The 21,029-nt window shown below is 39.5% G+C and overlaps 1 protein-coding gene across 3 annotated transcripts in view; it reads right to left on the bottom strand.

Annotated features, from left to right (window-relative positions):
• Positions 1 to 21,029, bottom strand: part of CSMD1 (CUB and Sushi multiple domains 1) — a 2,002,273-nt gene that overhangs the window by 449,296 nt on the left and 1,531,948 nt on the right. For all 3 annotated transcript variants that reach the window (XM_078445226.2, XM_078445227.2, XM_078445228.2), the window contains one exon: positions 1,855 to 1,967. In XM_078445226.2, the coding sequence (XP_078301352.2) occupies positions 1,855 to 1,967 (113 nt within the window). The remainder of the gene's footprint in view (positions 1 to 1,854; positions 1,968 to 21,029) is intronic.

Genomic DNA, 21,029 nt, shown 5'->3' with positions numbered 1-21,029 from the left:
GGGGAGGGGAAGAAAAAAAAAAAAGTGGTTAGAGTGTGAGGGAGCCAAAGCATAAGAGACTGTTAAAAACTGAGAACAAACTGAGGGTTGATGGGGGGTGGGAGGGAGGGGAGGGTGGGTGATGGGTATTGAGGAGGGCACCTTTTGGGATGAGCACTGGGTGTTGTATGGAAACCAATTTGACAATAAATTTCATATATTAAAAAAAAAAAAAGATCTACACTGAAGATAGAGGATTTGCACCCATCATTTGTATAATCCGAAACGAAGAATTTAACATGCTCCCAAGCCTCTTTCATGTTTCTTTCTTGAGTCAAACTATTTGATTGTTGATCTAGAGAACACCAAAGTGTGTCGCAAAAGGAAAATGGTGTGTGTGTGTGTGTGTGTGTGTGTGTGTGTGTGTGTGTGTGTGTATTGCCAGGTAAAACAGATGTGCCTATCTATAGCTATTCTAGGTGCCCTGAGGTCTGGATACTATGAAGATCATTTTTCTTCTTTGTACTCTGGACAATGATTCTCTCCCTCCCTTAGTGCACACTCCATTCTTTGCCATCTCCGGAACACAGGAGGGATCAGCCAAAGCATTGTGGTGTGCTCTGAGGCACTGAAGAGATGCCTTTGACTGCCGCCCATTCCGCTCCCAAACAGACATGTACAGGTGGGGTTATGGAAACTAAATCTCAGAAGACCCCAAATGAGAGGCAAGCTGGTTGATCTAGTTGTTTGGGTGGGGGCAGAGTGGGAAAGAATTCTTCTTTTCTCTCTTGGAACCAAGACAGAAGTCTACTTTTTAAAGAGGTAATTATTGAATAAAGACTTGTGGATGGGTCTAGTATCTGGGAGCACAGTAGGAATATCACTCGTTTCCCAAATGATATTTGAGGATACTTGAGCAGAGGCAGGACCGGGCGGAGGCTGACAACCAGGCAGCTACATCTCAAACCAATCCTTAAGTCAAGAGCAAAATATCTGGGAGGTTTATAAAAGTTTACAAATAGAGATCATCTCAGGTTTTTTATATTGTTCTTTCTACTTCTGTTTCCATTATAAAATTTTCCACAATAGTTGTTTTGAATACCAATCTGTATGTTAAGGTTAAAAGATATCTCTTTCCTACGAAATCCTCCCACATGAAACAACGCAGGTAGAGCAATACAGTGGGGATATTTTTAAAGATGTGCCAGACTAAACATGATGCCTTGGTTTATGAGAACACAGAGCCATAGTGCATGATGGAAAACCACTCGCTGAGACAATGGCACCTGCATGTGAATTCAGAGGTGAAGCCAGCATCTCCAGAGTAATTATAACTCACAAATCCCGGACAACATTTATTTTTCTCCTACACAACAACTCAGAGTAGTATTTTCCTCCAAGTTCATGTAGATTTCTGTTCTCCATGAAAAATAAACAACAACAACACACACACACATTTTTGTATGAGTGTGTTTGTAATGAAGCTTAATTAAATTAACGCAACTCCAAGTCATACTTTGTTCAAAATATTTCCCTTAGTCATAACCATAACATCTCCCTCTCAAAGAGATAAAATGCCAATATCCACAAGCATAAAAATGTTTCATAGCTTGTGTTTTGTACTTAGTGTTGCTCTTTATTTTGACCTAATGATGGCACACGTCATGGCAAGCTAGGCTTTCCACAAGTTAAAAGTTCTTTGCAAAAAGAACTGTAAGCAGGGTTCTAATTAAAAGGAAGTTGCAAGTAATCAGTCCCTATTTTTAAACGTTATTGTGACATTCCAAATTTACTTATGTCTAACGCATTGAGAATGGTCCTTGACCACTGCACGCATGCTAGTTTCAGGGGTCGGCAAGCGCGTCGCGGCCATACCTTGGTAAACAGCTTTAAATCCAGGCGAGGCGATGCTGTCATCAGACTGCAGGTGCAGCCACATCTGGTTGCTCATGCTCACAATCAGGTCAGGAACACTGGAGCCAGTGAGTCTGCACAGGACAGAAATGTGGAAACCGTTATTTGAATCGCCAAATATCTCTACTTTTGCTTTGAAGGTCTTGCTGCTTAAACAAACAAGTACAGGTATATACACCGTAAGACCTTGCTTCAAAGAATCCATAGCCACTTGTAATGTGTATTTATACTTCAGCTTCAATATTACAGCCGTTGTACAGTAATTATTCTTCTGTGATCGAATTTTGTATCTTTCATTTTAAAAACTGACTTAGGGTGACCAACCGCCCTTAGTGTCTGGAGCGGAAGTCCTACTCTAGGTGCAGGACGATGAGTGCTAAATCCGGAACCCGTGGTCATCCCGTGTGACGGACGGATATCTCTTACCGCTGTATGGTTGTACGACATCACACCATCGACACGGAAACATCCCTAAGCTGAGAAATGTTCTGATTCTTTCACATAATGCTCAGATTGTTTAGTTTCAATTATCATGTACCTTACCACACGATCTCTTTTAGAAACACATCATAGGATGGAATATTATTCAGCTCTAAAAAGAAATGAGCGATTTTATCAAGCCATGAAAAAGAACTTGAAAAGCTGCATACTGTATGATTCCAACTCTATGACATTATAGAAAAGGATATATATGTGTGTGTGTATGTGTGTGTGTACATACACACATATACATACATACACACATATATGCACATAAATATACACACATACATATATGTACACACACACGTACACACACACATACATATATATAAAACCAAAAGGAACCGTACATTAAGAGAATATCAACAAGAAGTGTGTGCATAGCTGAAACAGATTTGGCAAGTGTACTGAACTTTCACTCTGCATATTAATGTCTAGGTCACACCAAATGGAAGTTTCAATGAAACAATCATTGGGCATTAATAAAACAGTCACATAGTGGCTACTGTCAGCCAGTGAAAAGAAACACTAAATCCATTGACTGAATTCAACACGCTGACAAAAAGCATGCCGAAATAGAAAAAGTGTAAGAAAAAAATCAATTCAACCAAAATAAATGTCTCTAATCAAATAGGAAGCTCTGCTTTCAGCAAAGTACTTTCGGGAATAGGAACACATGATTCGCCCCATCAATCGTATCATTTGTCTATCAACCCAACACGCTCACCTTGGGCGGTACAGAGAGCCTGATTGCTCAAAGGCAGATGAACAATAGTCATTACATGTGAAGTAGCTCATGCAGTGACACACAAATTGAAAAAAAAAAAGAATTACAGTGAGTGATGTGCAGTCACTAAAAATATATTTCTTTTTGAAGACTGTTTCTTTGTTAGAGAGATTGCTCTTTTATATTTGGTGTCGTATTTGCTTGTTTGGTTCGAAGAGAGTTGTTTTTCTTCCCTTTGCATACATTTTATTGAAATGTAACATATCAGAAAGTGCACAGAACATAAATGTCGAGTGTAAATGTCTATTTACTTTGACTTATGACTATAAAGCTGTATTTCTTCTTCTTTTTGTTAGTTCTTACAAGGCATACCTTTTCCTAATCTTTTACTTTCAACCTACTCTACTATATGCATTTCGTGTTTGCCTCTTGAAAGCAGCATATAATTGTGTTGTATTCTTTTTAATTATTTTATTTATATTATTTTATCTCATCAGAGAATTTTGACTTTTATTTAGAATATGATTTAATGATAAATTAGTTCATTTTTTGTTTTTCCTCTTGTCAATTATATTTTTTATTTTTTTACTTTAAAATTTTATTTTTTTATATTTTTAATATCCATCTAAGTTAGCATATGGTGCAACAATTATTTCAGGAGTAGATTCCTTAATGCCCCTTACTCATTTAGCACCCCCCCACCGTCTCCAGTAACCCTCTGTTTGTTCTCCATATTTAGAAGTCTCTTATGTTTTTCCCCCTCCTTGTTTTTATATTATTTTTGTTTCCCTTTCCTTATGTTCATCTGTTTTGTCTCTTAAAGTCCTCATATTAGTGAAGTCATATGATATTTGTCTTTCTCTAATTTCTCTCAGCATAATACCCTCCAGTTCCATCTACGTAGTTGCAAATGGCAAGATTTCATTCTTTTTGATTGCTGAATAATACTCCATTGTGTGTGTGCGTGTGTGTGTGTGTGTGTGTGTGTGTGTGTGTGTGTGTGTGTAGGCTCTTTACATACTTTGGCTATTGCTGATAGTGCTGCTATAAACATTGGGGTACATGTGTCCCTTCAAAACAGCACACCTGTATCCTTTGGGTAAATGCCTAGTAGTGCAATTTCTGGTTTGTAGGATAGTTCTATTTTTAACTTGAGGAACCTCCATACTGTTTTCCAGAGTGGCTGCACCAACTGGCATTCCCACCAACAATGCAAAAGAGACCCTCTTTCTCCGCATCTTCGCCAACATCTGTTGTTGCTGGTTAATGTTAGCCATTCTGACAGGTGTGAGGTGGTATCTCATTGTGGTATTTCCCTGATGATGAGTGATGCTGAGAATTTTTTCATGTGTCAGTTGGCCATCTAGATGTCTTCTTTGGAGAAGTGTCTATTCATGTCTTTTGCCCATTTCTTCACTGGATTATTTGTTTTTCTCGGTGTTGAGTTTGATAAGTTCTTTATAGATTTTGGGTACTGATTCTACCTGATATGTCACTTGCAAATATCTTCTCCCATTCCGTTGGTTACCTTTCAGTTTTGCTGATTGTTTCCTTTGCTGTGCAGAAGCTTTTTATTTTGATGAGGTCCCAGTAGTTCATTTTTTATTTTGTTTCCCTTGCCTCTGGAGACATGTTGAGTAAGAAGTTGCTGCGAGCAAGATCAAAGAGGTTTTTGCCTGCTTTCTCCTCGAGGATTTTGATGGCTTCCTGTCTTACATTGAGGTCTTTCATCCATTTTGAGTTTATTTTTGTGGATGGTGTAAGAAAGTGGTCCAGGTTCATTTTTCTGCATATCGCTGTCCAGTTTTCCCAGCACCACTTGCTGAAGAGACTGTATTCCATTGGATATTCTTTCCTGCTTTGTCAAAGATTGGTTGGCCATATGTTTGTGGGTGCATTTCTGGGTTCTCTATTCTGTTCCATTGATCTGAGTGTCTGTTTTTGTGCCAACTTTTAAATTTTTTTTATGTTTATTTTTGAATGTGAGAGAGACAGAGTGTGAGTGCGGGAGGGGCAGAGAGAAAGGGGACATAGAATCCAAAGCAGGCTCCAGACTCTGAGCTGTCAGCACAGAGCCCAAAGCGGGACTCGAACTCACAAATCATGAGATCATGACCTGAGCTGAAGTCGGATACTTAACCAACTGAGCCACCCAGGTGTCCCTCGTCAATTATTTTTTAATTAAATTTCTTACTTAATAGCTTTTTTCTCCCCCTCTCTTCTGTTGTCTTTTTACCTTTTTTGTTTATACTGAGAAGCACTCTATCAATCCTATATTTGCTCTTTTGAAAATAATATTCATTTGTTTATGTTGCTTTTAAGATATTTCTTCATCCTGTTTTTCAGAAGATTTATTGTAATGTGCCAGTATGAGGATTTCTTTGTATTATCCTCCCTGGCTTATGGAATTTCTTGAATCTCTACCTTGATGTCTATTGTCAGTATTGGAAAATTGTTAGTGGTAATGTTTTTGAATATTGGTTATGTCCTATTTTCTCTCAATTTCTTTCTTCCAGAACTCCAAATGTACACACACTTTCTGTACATTATTTTTTCCTGATTCAGCCGGGATTTTTTTTTTATTAAATCATCTTCTGGTTCCAATCATATAATTATAGTGGATAATGTATTTTGCAATTCTTAAAACTTCCATTTGACTTGTTATAGATTACAGTTTTCTGGCAAAATTCTTGATTATTTCACTTATCTTTTAAACACATGCACCATAGTTAATTGTCAGAGTCCTGAATGATAACTGCTATGTCAGGATATCTTGCTCTTTATCTGTCCCCTCCCTCTTGGTTGCAGGCATTGCGCACTGTTTCTGGACACTTCCAGTAATTTTTTATTGAAAGCCAGACCTTGTGCATAAGCCATGCTAGAGGTTCTGTATGTTGTGACCTTCCACTGGGAGTATTTAATGTTCTTCTGGGAGCACAGTGACCACTTTGACCCATTCCGTCACTGGAATGATTCACAGCTGCATTTCAGGCATGTGGTTTTCCTAGTGCTTATCCCCTTCTGTGTCACAACCCAGAGAACACGGTTTTTAGTAGTAGATCTGCTCCTTGAAACAACAGGTCTGAGACACCTTTGTTTCCTTAGCACTGAAAATTCCAAAAGTTCTGCTGAGCTCTGTAGACCAGTTGCAGCAAAGTTTTGCTTGGGCTCGTTCCTTCTGATTCCTGGAAAGTTGGTCTCAGGCAAATACATCAAGGACCAAAGTCCAGCAGATGCCAGGTTCACATCCCCGTGATTCCCTTTCCCTTGACATCCTGGACCCCCAAGTCCTCACAGCTTTGATAGCCCAATTCAGGGTCCCCCATATCCCGTGTCTCCCAAAACCACATTCTCTGGGTCACAGACACCTGTTTGCCAGGATGCCCTAAACTGAGAGTCAGACAATGCCCCCGGAAAAATGATTTGTGAAATCCAAGATTCACCTTCATGCATATCTGTTCTCCCTTGATTTCTGTCTTCTAAAATCCTGGCTACCTTATATTATTCTCTTATGCCTTAAAATTTCTGCTCATTCATTACTGTAATCAGCTCTCATAACTTCTCGGTTAGAGGTTTGGTCGAGTATTTCTGGAAGAAAGGGGGGTTCCAGTTGCTCATTTTTTTATATGACATTTCTCTTCCTTTATTTGTCTTGGATAACATTTCCTAGACTATATGAATATAAGAAGGGAAGTCTGATCTTACTCAGAGCCATTACAAACAGATACTTGTTGTACCTTAAGTTAAATTCACTGCGTTGGGTAAGAAAACGAAGAGAAAAGAACAAGTATCATTTTGTTGTAAAGTTTACACAAATGTAAGAAAGAAAGTATTATAACCTTTGATTTTTCTTATACACTAATATATTGGCTTTTAAGTTACATGTAAGGTACGTGGAGGAGAATGCTTTTTTTCTTCTTTTTCTTTTTCACTGAAGTACAGTTGCCATACAACGTTGTATTAGTTTCATGCGTACATCATAGTGATTTAACAACTTTACACATTATGCAATGCTCACCAGCGCTAAGTCTAGTTACCATCTGTCACCATAGTGTTTTACAATATTACTGACTGTATCTCCTATGTTGTACTTGTCATCCCTGTGACCTATTTATCTTATATATGGATGTTGTGCCTTTCAATCTTCACCTGTTTTACCCACTGGCAACCACCCGTTTGTTTTCTGTATTTATGAGACTATTTCGGGTTTTGTGTTTGTTGTTATTTTTTGGATTCCACATATCAGTGAAATTATGTGGTATTTGTCTTTCTCTGATTTAAGTTAGCATAATACTCCCTAGATCTACCCATTCCATCCGTGTTGTTGCAAATGGCAAGTTACACTCTTTTTAATGGCTCAGGAATATTCCAGTGTGTGTGTGGTGTGTGGTGTGTGTTACACACCACATCTTCCTTTTGGAATAATTTATCAATACCATCTGGAGGTGGAGTCAACACCCTTCTGATTTACGTTCCCCACCGCCACTCTCTAATCACCCGTTACACCCCCCGCGACCTTGAGATTCATGACATGACTCTACCTCACTGCTCACGTCTGTCATCACCTCCCTGCAACTCACTGGCTGATGGCCATCTCTACCCGTGGATGGTCAGAGTGTCCACATGGATAATTCTGGCACACAATTCGTGGTTCCTTGATCCTTTCAACCCCAGTGACGCTCCCCTCCCCTGCTCTCAGACAGTGCAACTGCCCTCATGCTTGGTACTTTGCTATACTTTGTATCATCTTAACCGCTCTCTCTGGCCACATCTACGTGTGATGTGAACTGTCATGTGCTTGCACCCCACTGAAACCCACTCTTTAAATTCCTGGGGCCTCTATCATTGACGTCATTATATTTTGCATGCTGTGGACAATGCGGCTGATACTCTGATGCAATGTCTCAGCCGTCCCTGCCAGCACTCTTGAAATTCTTACCATCTTCCATGGATCTAATAAGACCCAACAAGCCCCTCTATCTTCCTGTAAGTTGGTGAAGAATTCGCTGACTCACACCAGTATGTCTGGACCTGTGATCTCCAGATTCCCGCCAGCCACTCAATAAACACTCTTTCCCTGGGCCACATTTGGTGTCTTTTCCCTTCACGTGCCACTAGCTGATATCCCAAACTATCTCCACCTTTCTCCAGCTCCCTCCCAATCTATTTCCCTTTATCTCTGAAGAGAACTTTATTTGCAAATATAGGAGGAAGAACATGGAAGCAATCAGACAGGAACTACCTGCCCCTCAGAGTCTCTTAAATCCCCCCTCATGGCATCAACCACCTCGTCACGAGAAGTAGAGAGTGAGAGTGCCTTCTCCCCACCACCCGTTCATCACTAAGTCCTACTAATCACACCGCGTCCTTCTCTCTGTCTCCACTTTCTCAGTTTGAGCGCTGATTTTCCCAAACCAGCATCATGGAGGCAGCCTCCTAAAGGCCTCCTGGCTCTGTAGTCCTTTCCCATCTAAGGCACTGGAATTAACTAAGTTGTCAAAACCTGAACTACCATGTAGAAAATGTTCACACATTGAAAAGACCTATGTTGCCAAATTTACTACATCAGAAATACTTCTGGTGAATATATTTGAATTTCTTGTAGTTATGCACTGGATGTTATTTTATTTCCATCTATGTCAGTCTGTTGATTCACATGAATTTAAGTGAGCTGGTGCAGGGCTACACTTCCCACAAAGTTCATTCAATCCAAAATCAGATTAGGATTTGTACTTCTCTTTAGAATTTAAGCCTGCTACTTATTTAACTGGTTTATTTATGAAAAGGATTGTGAGATGGTATTCAAAATATTTTAAAATAATTATTTTAACATTATTTAATGCTTTTAAAAATTACTTAAAAAATCTTAAAGTACTTTTGTGTTAGATTTTTAATCTTAAATTTTATTTTACAACCATTTAAAACAAAGGAAAAGAATTTCCCTCCTGTTCTTTTGTCATGTTTCTGAAACTATTTCCATTTTCTGGCACTGAAAAATGAATTTTTAGAAACAAAAAGCAAATGTTATTGTGACCCCTGCGACTGCTTATCTGTTTAAATAGAATTTTTTCAATTATTAGTACCTGAAAAATAAAATAGATGTTTGTTTTGATAAAATACTTTAATAGTCAGCCTAACTATATCATTTTAATCACTTTTTTTTAAAACAGCTTCATTTCTTCCTAGATTGACTTTATAATACACAATGTTTTGATTTAAAACTAAAGATAAAATGACTCTAAGGAAATACTAAGTAATTTGACTTACTTGTTAGAAAACTACAATAAAATTTTCTTTTGAGAAAAAAGCCATTGTATTGCAGGTTCCCAGCTTCCTCTTGCCCTCTGTCTCTACAGTGGAATTTCCCCCTCCACACATATTGTGCTCCACACAGCCATTTGACCTGTGTAACCAGTCTCCAAAAATACTGGCAGTTCTCGGCCTCTAGGTGTTTGGTAACTGACATCACTACCTAGGATGCCCATTCTTCCTGCATAGCAGCTAAGAATTCTTAAAGATTTGAGGGTTCTCACTAGGCATTTCTTAACTCCCTTAGACAATGGAAGATTTTTTTTTTTTCTCTGACCATTGTAGAATTCTGCATACCCCTCATTTAAGTCAAACATATCATAGGCACCTACTTCAACATCTGTTTCCTACTGAATTCTGAATTTCCCTGAGTGCAAACTTCTATCTTGGTCTTTTTATCCCAGACTCTGGCATATAACATTCAAAATTTTTGGAGTAAACACATCAATAAAAAATATAAATTAACAACCATCATTAAAATTTGCTAAATATCCACATGTTTAAATTTTATAGGAATATTTCCAAATGATGAGTGAAATCTTTATTGTATCTTAGAATACCCAAGACTTGGTACTTAGGGTTCTGTTACAGCTCTGTTATTAATTCACCCTTAATTTTCAATAATTCTTTTGCCTCTAAGCTTCCTCATCTGTGAAATAATTGCATTTAATTATATAAAAGGAGTTGTGGAAATCTAACATTCTATGAATTTCTGATAGATTTCAGAGAAGACAGAGTCAGCTTGCATGAAGCGGTTTGACATGTCTTCTGTAGTCAGTCCCCATGTTGAATGGAAATAGGCAGGAAGTTCCACTATATTAAATGATCAGGCCAGGAAGAAATAAATGACTTTGATTATAAATTTGTTCCTTGGCTACAACCAGGGCACACTGAGTTGAAAAAAATCTCAACTCAAAATCTCAACTCCTTCATATGAAAGTGGGTCAAAAACATAATTGTACCCACAGGACACAGTGACTTTATGATGTTTTGACAGCTGGTAATGTTACCATCTATAGGACAGCAGTCTCATTTCTGAACAGATCTTTTCTTCAGCCCTTGTGAAAAGGTTCAACAGTTCTGTCCGCACATACATGACATGTGTCTGCTAGAAAGGGTGGCTAAGCCAACCACAACAATGTCCACGCAATGTAATGCCTCTGTGATCCCCATGTTTTTGCTTATGTCAATAGTCTGTCCCTGGTTCTACCAAGTAGAATTCCCGTGTGAATATACCACAGAGTCTTTGTCTAGTCACCCACTGAGGGCATTTACACTGTTTACAGGTCTTTGGCAATTAGGATAGTGTTCACGTACACATTTGTGTAGGGTAAGTTTTATTTCCCTTGGGTAAATACCTAGGGGTGGGATGCTGGATCTTACCATAAATGTATATTTAAGTTCATAGGGAACTGCCTGCCTGTTTTCCAGAGGGGATGTACCATTTTACATTCCCACTTGTATTCTCAGGAATTATGAAGAGTATAACTCCATGCTTGTGATAAGACAAAACTATAGTGATAGAGGACAGATCAGCTCTCCAGGGTCCAGGGTCCAGGGTCCAGGGTCCAGGGACCAGGGAGGAGACTTAAAAGAAAGCAATGGGAGTTTCAGGGGTGATGGAATCACTCTGTATCCTGATTTTGGTGGTATAGATACTTGTATATCTGTATACCAACAGCTTCGATTTTACTGTATATTAATTTAAAAAAACACAATAATTTGTTGAAACCTGGATATGAAAGAGACCCAAGAGTGACGATGCCACAAAGCTGTGTAGTAGAAGCCCTAGACTAAGTTATACGTGCATTATTCCTGTGGGTATCTAAAAGGAAAATGGTGCACTAAACCTTTAAAGTACTCATTTTAATCGTAAATTGGGCTGTTGAAAACTAAATGCTCTTCGTAAGTTGCAAGCTGGCTTAGAATTCACTGGTTTTGAATTTTTTATAGTGCCTTACTGTCCATAAACTTCCTAAGTTCGGCAAAAAGTGTAGAAAAAGCAGTTATTTAAAATAAATGTTTTATTTGGCCATCTGTCTTAACTGGGTGGACCTAGCGAGTACTAAGGAGAAGTGTGATTAATTAATTTAGAAGAAGCCAGAACATGAGATCTGTTCAGGTACCTGGACAGACCACTCCTGGGATGAGGTAGTAAGATTTAGATGCCCTGATTCAGATCCCTAGTAAAAGTGGGCAGACACAGGGGCACCTGGGTGGCTCGGTCAGTAAAGTGTCCAGCTCTTATTTTTTAAATTTTTTATTTAAATTTTTTTAACATTTATTCATCTTTGAGAGACAGAAAGAGACAGAGCATGAGCGGGGAAGGGGCAGAGAGAAGAGGAGACACAGAATCGGAAGCAGGCTCCAGGCTCCAAGCTGTCAGCACAGAGCCAGACGCAGGGCTTGCAACTCACAAACTGCGAGATCATGACCTGAGCCAAAGTCGACGCTCAACCGACTGAGCCACCCAGGCACCCTCCAACGTAAAGTTATTTTATAGGTTTCTGCCGTTGATGGCAGCAGACTATTTAAAGGTGTATGGACTGGCCAATCCTGCCATGGGGACTCTCTTTACCATTTTTCTCCACTAGTCACAGTTCTAAACCCTGGGAATGGCAGAGGAGAAAACCAGAAGAGAACTTTGAAGGGCTGGAGTAGAAGGAAAGCTGGTTTGGGACCCAGCACCAGAGAGACAGCAAAGCGCCAGCTGTCTTCCTCATGCAAACAGAAGACCGACCAGACTGGTGTTTGCCAACCCCTGACCAGACAAGAGAAGGTTCCAGATGAGCTCATCCTTCTCTGGGATATAAATGATATTCCTTTAACAACCTCAGGCAGCCAGGTAGACAGATGAAGGGACTCCAACAGTGATACGTGTGCAGGGAAGGCCTTTACTTTCCTCATGAGCCTGGGGTTCCCTTTTCTGAGGAAAGATACCACAGAGGACAGAACCCATGAGAGACCCAGCCACACCAGTGATCCAATCAAGGCAGATCTTTGTCCCTCCGCAGTGGGGGCTGAGACTCTCCTCCCCTCCCAGATCCACAGGCAGAGTGAGGGGTAAGATGGGGGAGGATGTGCTAGTAGGGGGACCCCACCAACTCCTGCCCTCCCAGAAACATCCTGGCCCCAGTAAGGAGGAGTACAAGAGCCAACAGAACCAGATAAACCAAGCTGACCAAGACAACATCTTCAGGTGTCTGATAACTAACCTGTCATTGGAACCCAAGCCCACAAAGTTGCCAAAGGCCCATGTGCTAAGCCTACCCAGGGTGATTGCCTGCTATAATGAGGGATCTCTACAGTATCAACGTGTCCTAACATGGGAGACGAAACAACCAGTGTACAATTGTCCTGCTAAGAGCTAAGAAATCAAGACTTGAATGGGAAAACATAACCAGCCGACAACACCTGAAATGAACGGGTGATGCAATCGTCTGACAGGGGCTTTAAAGCACCCATCATGTAAAAGCTTTAACAGTCTTTTACAAAGTCTCTGAAAACAGGTAGAAAAAAAAATCTCAGGAAAGAAATGGATGTTATAAGACCAGGTGGAAATTATAGGACTAAAAAGATTCAACGTATATTAAAACAAAAATTTCTAGAAAGCTCATGGTAGAGATGCGTGATGCCATCAGTGAACTTGAGAGTGCATGAATAGAACTCCCTACACTGAACAGAGAGAATACAGACTGAAAAAAGAAAAAAAGAAACAAAAAACAAACAAAAACAACAGCAAAATGTGAACAGAGCTTCCAAAACCTGGGGGACAAAAAGGCCAAACTTGGCATCTTCAGTGTCCCAGAAGAAGAAGAGAGAGACCTTGGAGTGAAGGGTATTTGAAGAAATAACTGTTGAACACTGCCCAAATATGGTGAAATGAATAAACCTACAGTTCTAAGAAACTCAGTGACCCTCACACCGGATAAATCCAAACAAAACCATGAAAGAACATCTAATTAAATGTTTGAAAACTAGAGACATAGAACGAAATCTGGAAAACATCCAGAGAGAAAGGACACATTTTTTAACTCAAATTTGCCAATTTGAATGTCAGGAGATCTCCTGACCACTGGAGGCCCCAGGAAGTGTCACAAAATTTTTCAAGTTTTTGAAGAAAAGAACTATCAAGCATAAGTTCCATGTCCAGTGAATGTAATCTTTAAAAATAAGAGGAAAAATTTTTTAAATGTCAGACAAATAATTTGCCACTAGTAGACCCAACTTTAGTGACTGGTTACATGAATTTCTTCAAAAAGAAATGAAAGGGTAACAGGAGAAACTTGAAACATCAAGAAGAAAGGGAAGACTATATGAGAATATAAAGTATACTATTCTTTCATAATAAGTTCTAGAAATCACATTTAATGATTGAAATAAGTATTTTAACACCTCTGATACTCAATGACATTTAAAAGTTGGGAAGGTAAAGGAAGTGAGGTTACATGGAAAAGTTTTAAATGTTGATACCATCGTAATAGGTGGATGGCATGTTAATGTGCATGTCCTAATCTATGACACCGGTGCATGTTATTTTATATGGCAATAATTTCTCCAAATGTATTTAAGTTAAGCATCTCCAGGTGGGGAGATGGTAGTGGACAACCAAGGTGAGCTCTACATGCCTTCAAAGGTGTCCTCAGAAGAAGGAGGCAGAGGGAGATTTCAGACAGAAGAGAAAGAAAGTGTGAAGTTGGAGGCAGAGAGGTAAGTGATGGCACCATAGGCCAAGAAACGCTAGCAGCCATCAAAAGCTGGAAGCATCTAGGACTGGATCCTCCCTCAGAGCCTCTGGAGAGAGTGTAGTCCTGCTGGCACCTTGATTTTGGCTGAATGAAACTGATTTTGGATTTCTGCCCTTCAGAATTATCAGAATATAAATTTCTGTTTTAAGTCACCAAGTTTGTCATAATTTGATACAGCAATAATAGGGAACTTATATACCTGTAGCCTGTTATAAGTCACAAATGTATATTGTAATATGCACAGTAACCATTTTGAAAACTATGGAGTCCTTAAAAAATGTGGAAGTAACCCACAGGAAGGTTAGAAAAGAAAAGCAAGAAAGAAAGTAAAAGAAACAGCAGAACCAGAGAAACAAATAGAAAACAAATAATAAAGTGGCACATACAAACTCTTTCTGTAATAACCTTCAATGTAAATTGTCTAATTCATCAAAAGACACAGTGTGGCAGAGTCGATAAATCATGACCCAAATACATGCGGTTCACAAAAAAAAAAAACAAAACAAAACAAAAAACACATTTCAAAGTCAAGGACAAAGGTATTTTGAAAGGAGAAGGAGAAGAGTTATACCATGAAAATACTGACAATAAAGAAGCAGGAGTGGCCACATTAAATTTCGATAAAGTAGACTTGAGAACAAAAAAATATTCTAGAGACAAAGTGGGATGTTATACAATGATAAAATGATCCACCAGGAAGACACACAAATCCTAACTGTGTACACAACAAACATTAGAACTTCAAAATACATAAAGCAAAACTAATAGAGCTGAGAGAAGAAACAGACAAATCCACAAGTACAGTTGAGGATTTTAACGGCCCTCATTCAGAAACTAGATAGAAAATCAGCAAGGTTATAGAAGATCTGAACAATACAATTTGCCGACAGGATCTAACTGGCATAGAGAACACTATACCCAATAGCGGCAAACACGCATGCCCCATAAGCTCCTCTGAAACACTCACCTATATAGACCACATTCTGGGCCAGATAATAGACCTCAACACATTTAAAGAAACTGAAATAATACTACTGAAAGTGTTCTTTGACCACAATAGAATCAAACTAGAAATTCTTAACAGAAAGGAAACAGGAAAATTTCTAAACACACGAAAACTAAACAACACATATCCATGATTAAAAGAAGTCTCAAATGAAACAAACAAATAAAGAACAGAAGAAAAATGAGAACAAAACATATAGAAAAACATATCTGGGATATAGCTAAAGCAGTGCCAAGAGGACAATTTATAGTACTAAAAATAACTAGACAGGAGAAATGGAATGAAATAATTACCTAAGTTCCTACCTCCAGAAACTACAAAAACTAAAGCAAAATAAATCCAAAGGAGCAGAAGAGGGGTATGATAAATATCAGAAATAAATATAATTGCAATAGAAAAAATAGAAATAAATAAAAACTATTACTTTAAAAAATTAACATAATTGATAAGCTTCTAAGAAGACTGGGAAAGGGAGAGGGAGAGGGAGAAGACATGCATCACAAACAAAAAAAAGAGTAGTTATTACTACAAATTCAGCAGTCATTAATGGCATTAAGCATGATAAGGAAATATTATGAACAACTTTAGACTCAGCAATTTGACAGGTTATAAAAAAATGAACCAATTCCTTGAAAACCACTAACTATCAAAATTCAACCAAGATGAAACAGACATTTGAATAGTCCTGTAACAATTACAGAAATTGATGCTGTAATTAAAAAGCTCCCCAAAAAGAAATCTGCAGACCCAGAAATTCACTGGAAAATTCTATCTATGTTTTATAGAAGAATTAACATCAATTTTCATAAACTCTTCTGGAAAATAACAGAGGAAGGAATACTTTTCAAGTCATTAAATGAGACCAGTATTAATTTCATGCCAAAACTAGACATAGATAGGGGAAGGGAAGGGGATGGGAGGGGAAGAGAGGGGAGGGGAGGGAAGGAGGAAGGAGGGAAGGAAGGAAGGGTGGGAGGAAGGAAGGAAGGAAGGAAGGAAGGAAGGAAGGAAGGAGAGAGGCAGGGAAGGGAGGATGAAAGAAAGAAGGGAGAGAAGGAAGGGGGAAGGGAGGAGGGAGAGAAGGAAGGGTGGGAGGAAGGAAGGAAGGAAGGAAGGAAGGAAGGAAGGAAGGGGAGGAAGGGAGGAGGAAGGAAGGGGGAAGGAAGGAGGGAAGGAAGGAAGGAGGGAAGGAAGGAAGGAAGGAAGGAAGGAAGGAAGGGAAGGGAGGAAGGGAGGAGGAAGGAAGGGAGAAGGAAGAAGGGAGGGAGGGAGGTGGGAAGGAAGGAGGGAGAGAAGGAAGGGATGGAGGAAACGAGGGAAGGGAGAAACGAGGGAAGGGGAGGGAAGGGAAGGGAAGGACGGGAAGGGAAGGGAAGTATGAAAGAAAGAAGGAAGTTAGAAACTACAGACCTGTATGTCTCATGAACTTAGACAAACATATCCTCAGTTAAATACTATAAAAGTTAATCCAATGTGTAACAAGAATTGTTCTCTTCCTCAAAGTGGAATTGATTCCAGGCATGTAAGGCTGGTTCAACATTCAAAAGTCAACTAATGTAATTCACAATATGAACTAGCTAAAAAAGGACAAATATATACTCATATCAGTTAACACAGACACACAAAATTTGATAAATGGCAGGAAATATTATATTTGTGAATTGGAAGACTCAATTCTCTCCCAACTGTTCAACAATGTCATGCAATTCCTATCACAAGAACTTTTAGACATATACAAGTTTATTCCACAATTGATACAGAATGGTTCAGACCTGAAAATAGCTAAAAGGACTAAATACTCAAGAAAATCAGAGTCCTTCAAATTGACACCTAAAAGCAGAAGTTATGATTAGAAAAGTTTATACATTAGACCTAATCAAAATTAAAACTTCTGCTGTGATGATACATATAAATAAGATAAAAAAAGTAATAAATTGAGGGAAAATATTTGCAAAGCACATATTTTGTAAAGAACTATTATCTACAGGCACCTGGGCAACTCAGTTGGTTAAGCATCCAACTTTGGCTAGGGTTATGATCTTACAGTTTGTGGGTTCAAGCCCCATGTCGGGCTTTGTGCTGACAGCTCAGAGTCCACAGCCTGCCTCAGATTCTGTGTCTCCCTCTCTTTCTGCCCCTCTCTCTCTGTATCTCAAAAAAAAATAAATAAAATGTTAAAAAATTTTTAAAATAGAACTATTATCTAGAATATACAAAAAGCTCTTAAAAATAACGTTAAAGAATCCAATGAGAAAATAGGGGAAAAACACCTGGACAATTTACCAAAAACGATGTCTCGATGACAAAAAAGCAAGAAGAGGTGTTCAGCGTCATCCAACAGTTTCTTATAAAACAAAACATTCAACTAACATACAACCCAGCAACAGCAGTTCTGGAGTTCTATCCAAGACACATGAAAACTCATGGTCACGCTAAAACCTGTACAGAAATGATACGCAATTTGGTAGATGTTAAACACACAGTGGCATATCCATATCATGGAGTACATCAGTCATGGAAAGGACAGAACTATTCTTTAATAGTTCCTCAATATCCAGGCAATCTTGCTGAGTATAAAAAGGCAAGCACAGAAGGTTAGGCACTGTGACTCCATATATGTAACACTCTCACAAATGACACACCTGTACGGATGGAATTCAGAGTGGCTCTCAGCATCAGGGAAGAGTGAGGGAGAGGGACACAGATATGATGAGCAAAAGCAACATGAGTTAGCTTTGTATGTGTCTTGACTTGAGGTGGGTACATGAATTGAAACAGGTGCTAAAATGGTATAGAATTGAACTCACACACACACACACACACACAGAAATAAAACCAGGAAAGTCTAAGATTAGTAAATTGTATCAATCAATGTCAATATCCTCGTTGTGATGTTCTGTTATAGATTCAAAAGTGAACAGGAATCGTTTTGAGTTCAAATACCCGTTGAGCAGTGTGCTGTCTACATGACCATGAATTAGAGCTCTGCTTGTTTTCGTGGAAACAATACCTTTGTCACAAGACTGCCATGAGACAACGCAGGTGCAGACAAGAGTCAGGAAATGACAGCTCCATCTCTCCCTGGCCTCCTCCTTCCTAGTACCTCCCATGTCCAAAGATGACTCAGAATACTGCTGAACCCCGCGTGATTTGTGGTATTAAAGCAGATGTAATACCTAGTAGCGTAATATTTTCTTGTGGCACTGTACTTCTAATGTTTCTAAACCAATTTTTTATTAACCATTCCATTTTACACTTACACAGTCCTTTGAGGTTGAAAGGCACGAGACAGGGATCCAGGCTTGTGGAAGTGGATGTCCCTTCTCGTTCTAAATGTCCTTATCTCCTCCACAAAGAGAATAACTTTGCCTTTGAGTTAACTTCATGTCAAAAACACGCCACACAAATTTGAAATGCTTTGGGCTGATGAGTCATGGAAAAGAGCTCCCTAGCTCTTCAGGTTAACAGTGTGAGAAGAAAGACATGTGTTTCCCGGCTTCTTAAAGAAAGCAATCACCGTCAGTCAATATTGGTGGCATAATCAGCAGGACATCTGGAAAATGACTCAGGTTGGCGGGGCCCAGGGTTGGCTGGAGCCCTCCCCACTCCATCTCCGGCAGGCACTACAGGTGAGCTACCCATCCCTTGGGACCTACGGCTTCTCCTCTGTAGGCAAGGAGCCTCCAAATACAACTTCCCATGGGCCCCCAAGGTCCTAGGTCAGCCTGCCTCCCCAGACACCTCAGAAACAGCTAGCCTCCCAAACCTAGAATGCTGGTGTTCAGCAGTCAGTTATTTCCCCACTGGAAGGGTAGCTGGAACAGAGAATCTAGACTCTGTAGCCCATCCAGAGAGGGTCCTGCTCTGCGACCCCTCTCCAGGGTCCTAATGAAGGCTGGCAGCCTCTGACTTCTCCGTTGCTCACCATCCCCTCGAAGCCCGCCCTGAATCCTACCACAATGTCTGAGTTGCGATAAATAGTTTTGCAAAGAAGCTGGTAAGAAAGCTCCCAGATAAAGAGGCAGCAATGGGAAAGCTAACATAGATAAAGTCTGATGTGTGCTATCAGCTGCACCCCCGCGCACAGGCAAGCCAATTAGAAGGGTGAGAATATGAAGAGAAATGTTTGTGATCATGTGATTCCAGGCTTCCAAGAACCGAAGGAGTGTACTTGATTTCTGATCATGGAAACACAGGTTTTTATCTAGAAAGCCTTCAAGGAGCTGTCTTCATGTACTTATTCCTAACATAAACTACTCAAGCTTTTCTCCAAAGCACTGAGGTGTATATTGATTGAGTCCTCTGATGATATCAAAGATACATGAACATGGAATCATCAGTTTTTAGTGTTTGCTTTCTTAGAGCTGTTCCACAGCCTTTTAATAAAAAGAGAATGATGCCCTTCGGCTCAGGACCTGCCGACAACAGCAAGGGGACATGGCCATGGTCACACCAGGGGCTCAGGAAGCTTCTAGAAACAAGTAGCGGCTTCAGCAATAACAGGTCAACCAGCCATAAGAAACAACTGGTACCCTTAGCAGTTAACCCACACATCTCATTGGATGCAGGCAATGCTACTTGCCTGCAGACTTCCCTGAGGTTGGTTCTTGATCCCCTAAGAGGCACAGACATTTAAAACCTATAACCCAAAATTAAAGCAATTGCCCGGCCACCCATTGCTAATAACCGAAAAGGCCAGAGGAAACTCCAGATGCAATTCTTCTGCAAATTAAATTCAAGACCGTTATCAATATATATTCTTGGAGAGATCTCAACAGAGATTTCCCAAATAAGTTATTTAATTTTAAGTCTGTCCCTCTGTAAAAATAACCAGAGTAATCTGTTTGTCTTTTGGGAAGATTGGATCATTAAAAGGGTCTCTCCTAAATTCAGTTGTCCTCTTGTTGTGCCAAGAACGTTAAGAAACTAAAAAGCCATTGACAGAAATTGGACATTTTACAACCATATCTAGGATGAACCGATTAGGCTATCTCACTCTCCAAATTCTTCCTGAATATCCAAGACTAGAATTCCACCCCTACCCCCACCCCCCCCCACACACACAGAGGGGAAACCTATAACATATTGAACCTGAGGTAGTGAATACCAGTCTTCCAAAAAGAAGTTTCTTAACTCATATTTTATTTGAAATCTGCATCATGAGATCCAACGACTTCATCCCTGGTCTGGTACGTACTCGCCCCCATATCTGCCTCTCTCCAGTGAGATTTCCAGCTCCGCACTGAGAATGAAGTCTAGCCTATAAGCACTCAAAAATATTTGTCAATGTATTCCCTAAAAGTACCTGTTTATTTGAAGACACAGCTGTGGTTCTCTCCTTGTTTTCTTTCTTTTTCTGTAATTTTGTCTACTGAGGAAATCTATCAGTGGCTTCCTTTTTCTCCACTGCCGCTGATTAAATGCCCAAGTGATCTTTGCTACGTTATGTTTCCCAAAGGGCATCTCAGTTTGATTCAGTTGGCTATTTAGTGTTTCACTTATAGATGTGAGCTATCGAGAGGAAGTTCTAATAACACTTATGTCAATGTAATACATAGTTTGCTGTTGCTCTCTTAACAACAAATAGCATTAGAAAAAATAGGTGTATGACTTTAGATCTTTAATAGTGACCTAAGGGATTTTATAGGGCATTGCTTTGCTTCGTTTATATTTCATATTTTGCATTTATTTAGAATTTTCTTTCATTTGCTTTAGTGACACCCTTCCGTAAATTAGCTGTTATGGTAATAATAAAGTTACTTCACTTGTGGGTTACATTTCTTAGCTCTGCAGCACTTTCGCACGCATTATTTCATTCTGCTCCTTGCCACAGGCAGGGGGACTTTATTATACACACTTTACA

The sequence above is a fragment of the Panthera onca genome, chromosome B1 (assembly GCF_046562875.1).
Source record: "Panthera onca isolate mPanOnc1 chromosome B1, mPanOnc1 haplotype 2, whole genome shotgun sequence".
NCBI lineage: Eukaryota > Metazoa > Chordata > Mammalia > Carnivora > Felidae > Panthera > Panthera onca.
Note: the sequence above shows the minus strand (reverse complement) of the source record. Positions and strands in the feature narration are given on the sequence as shown.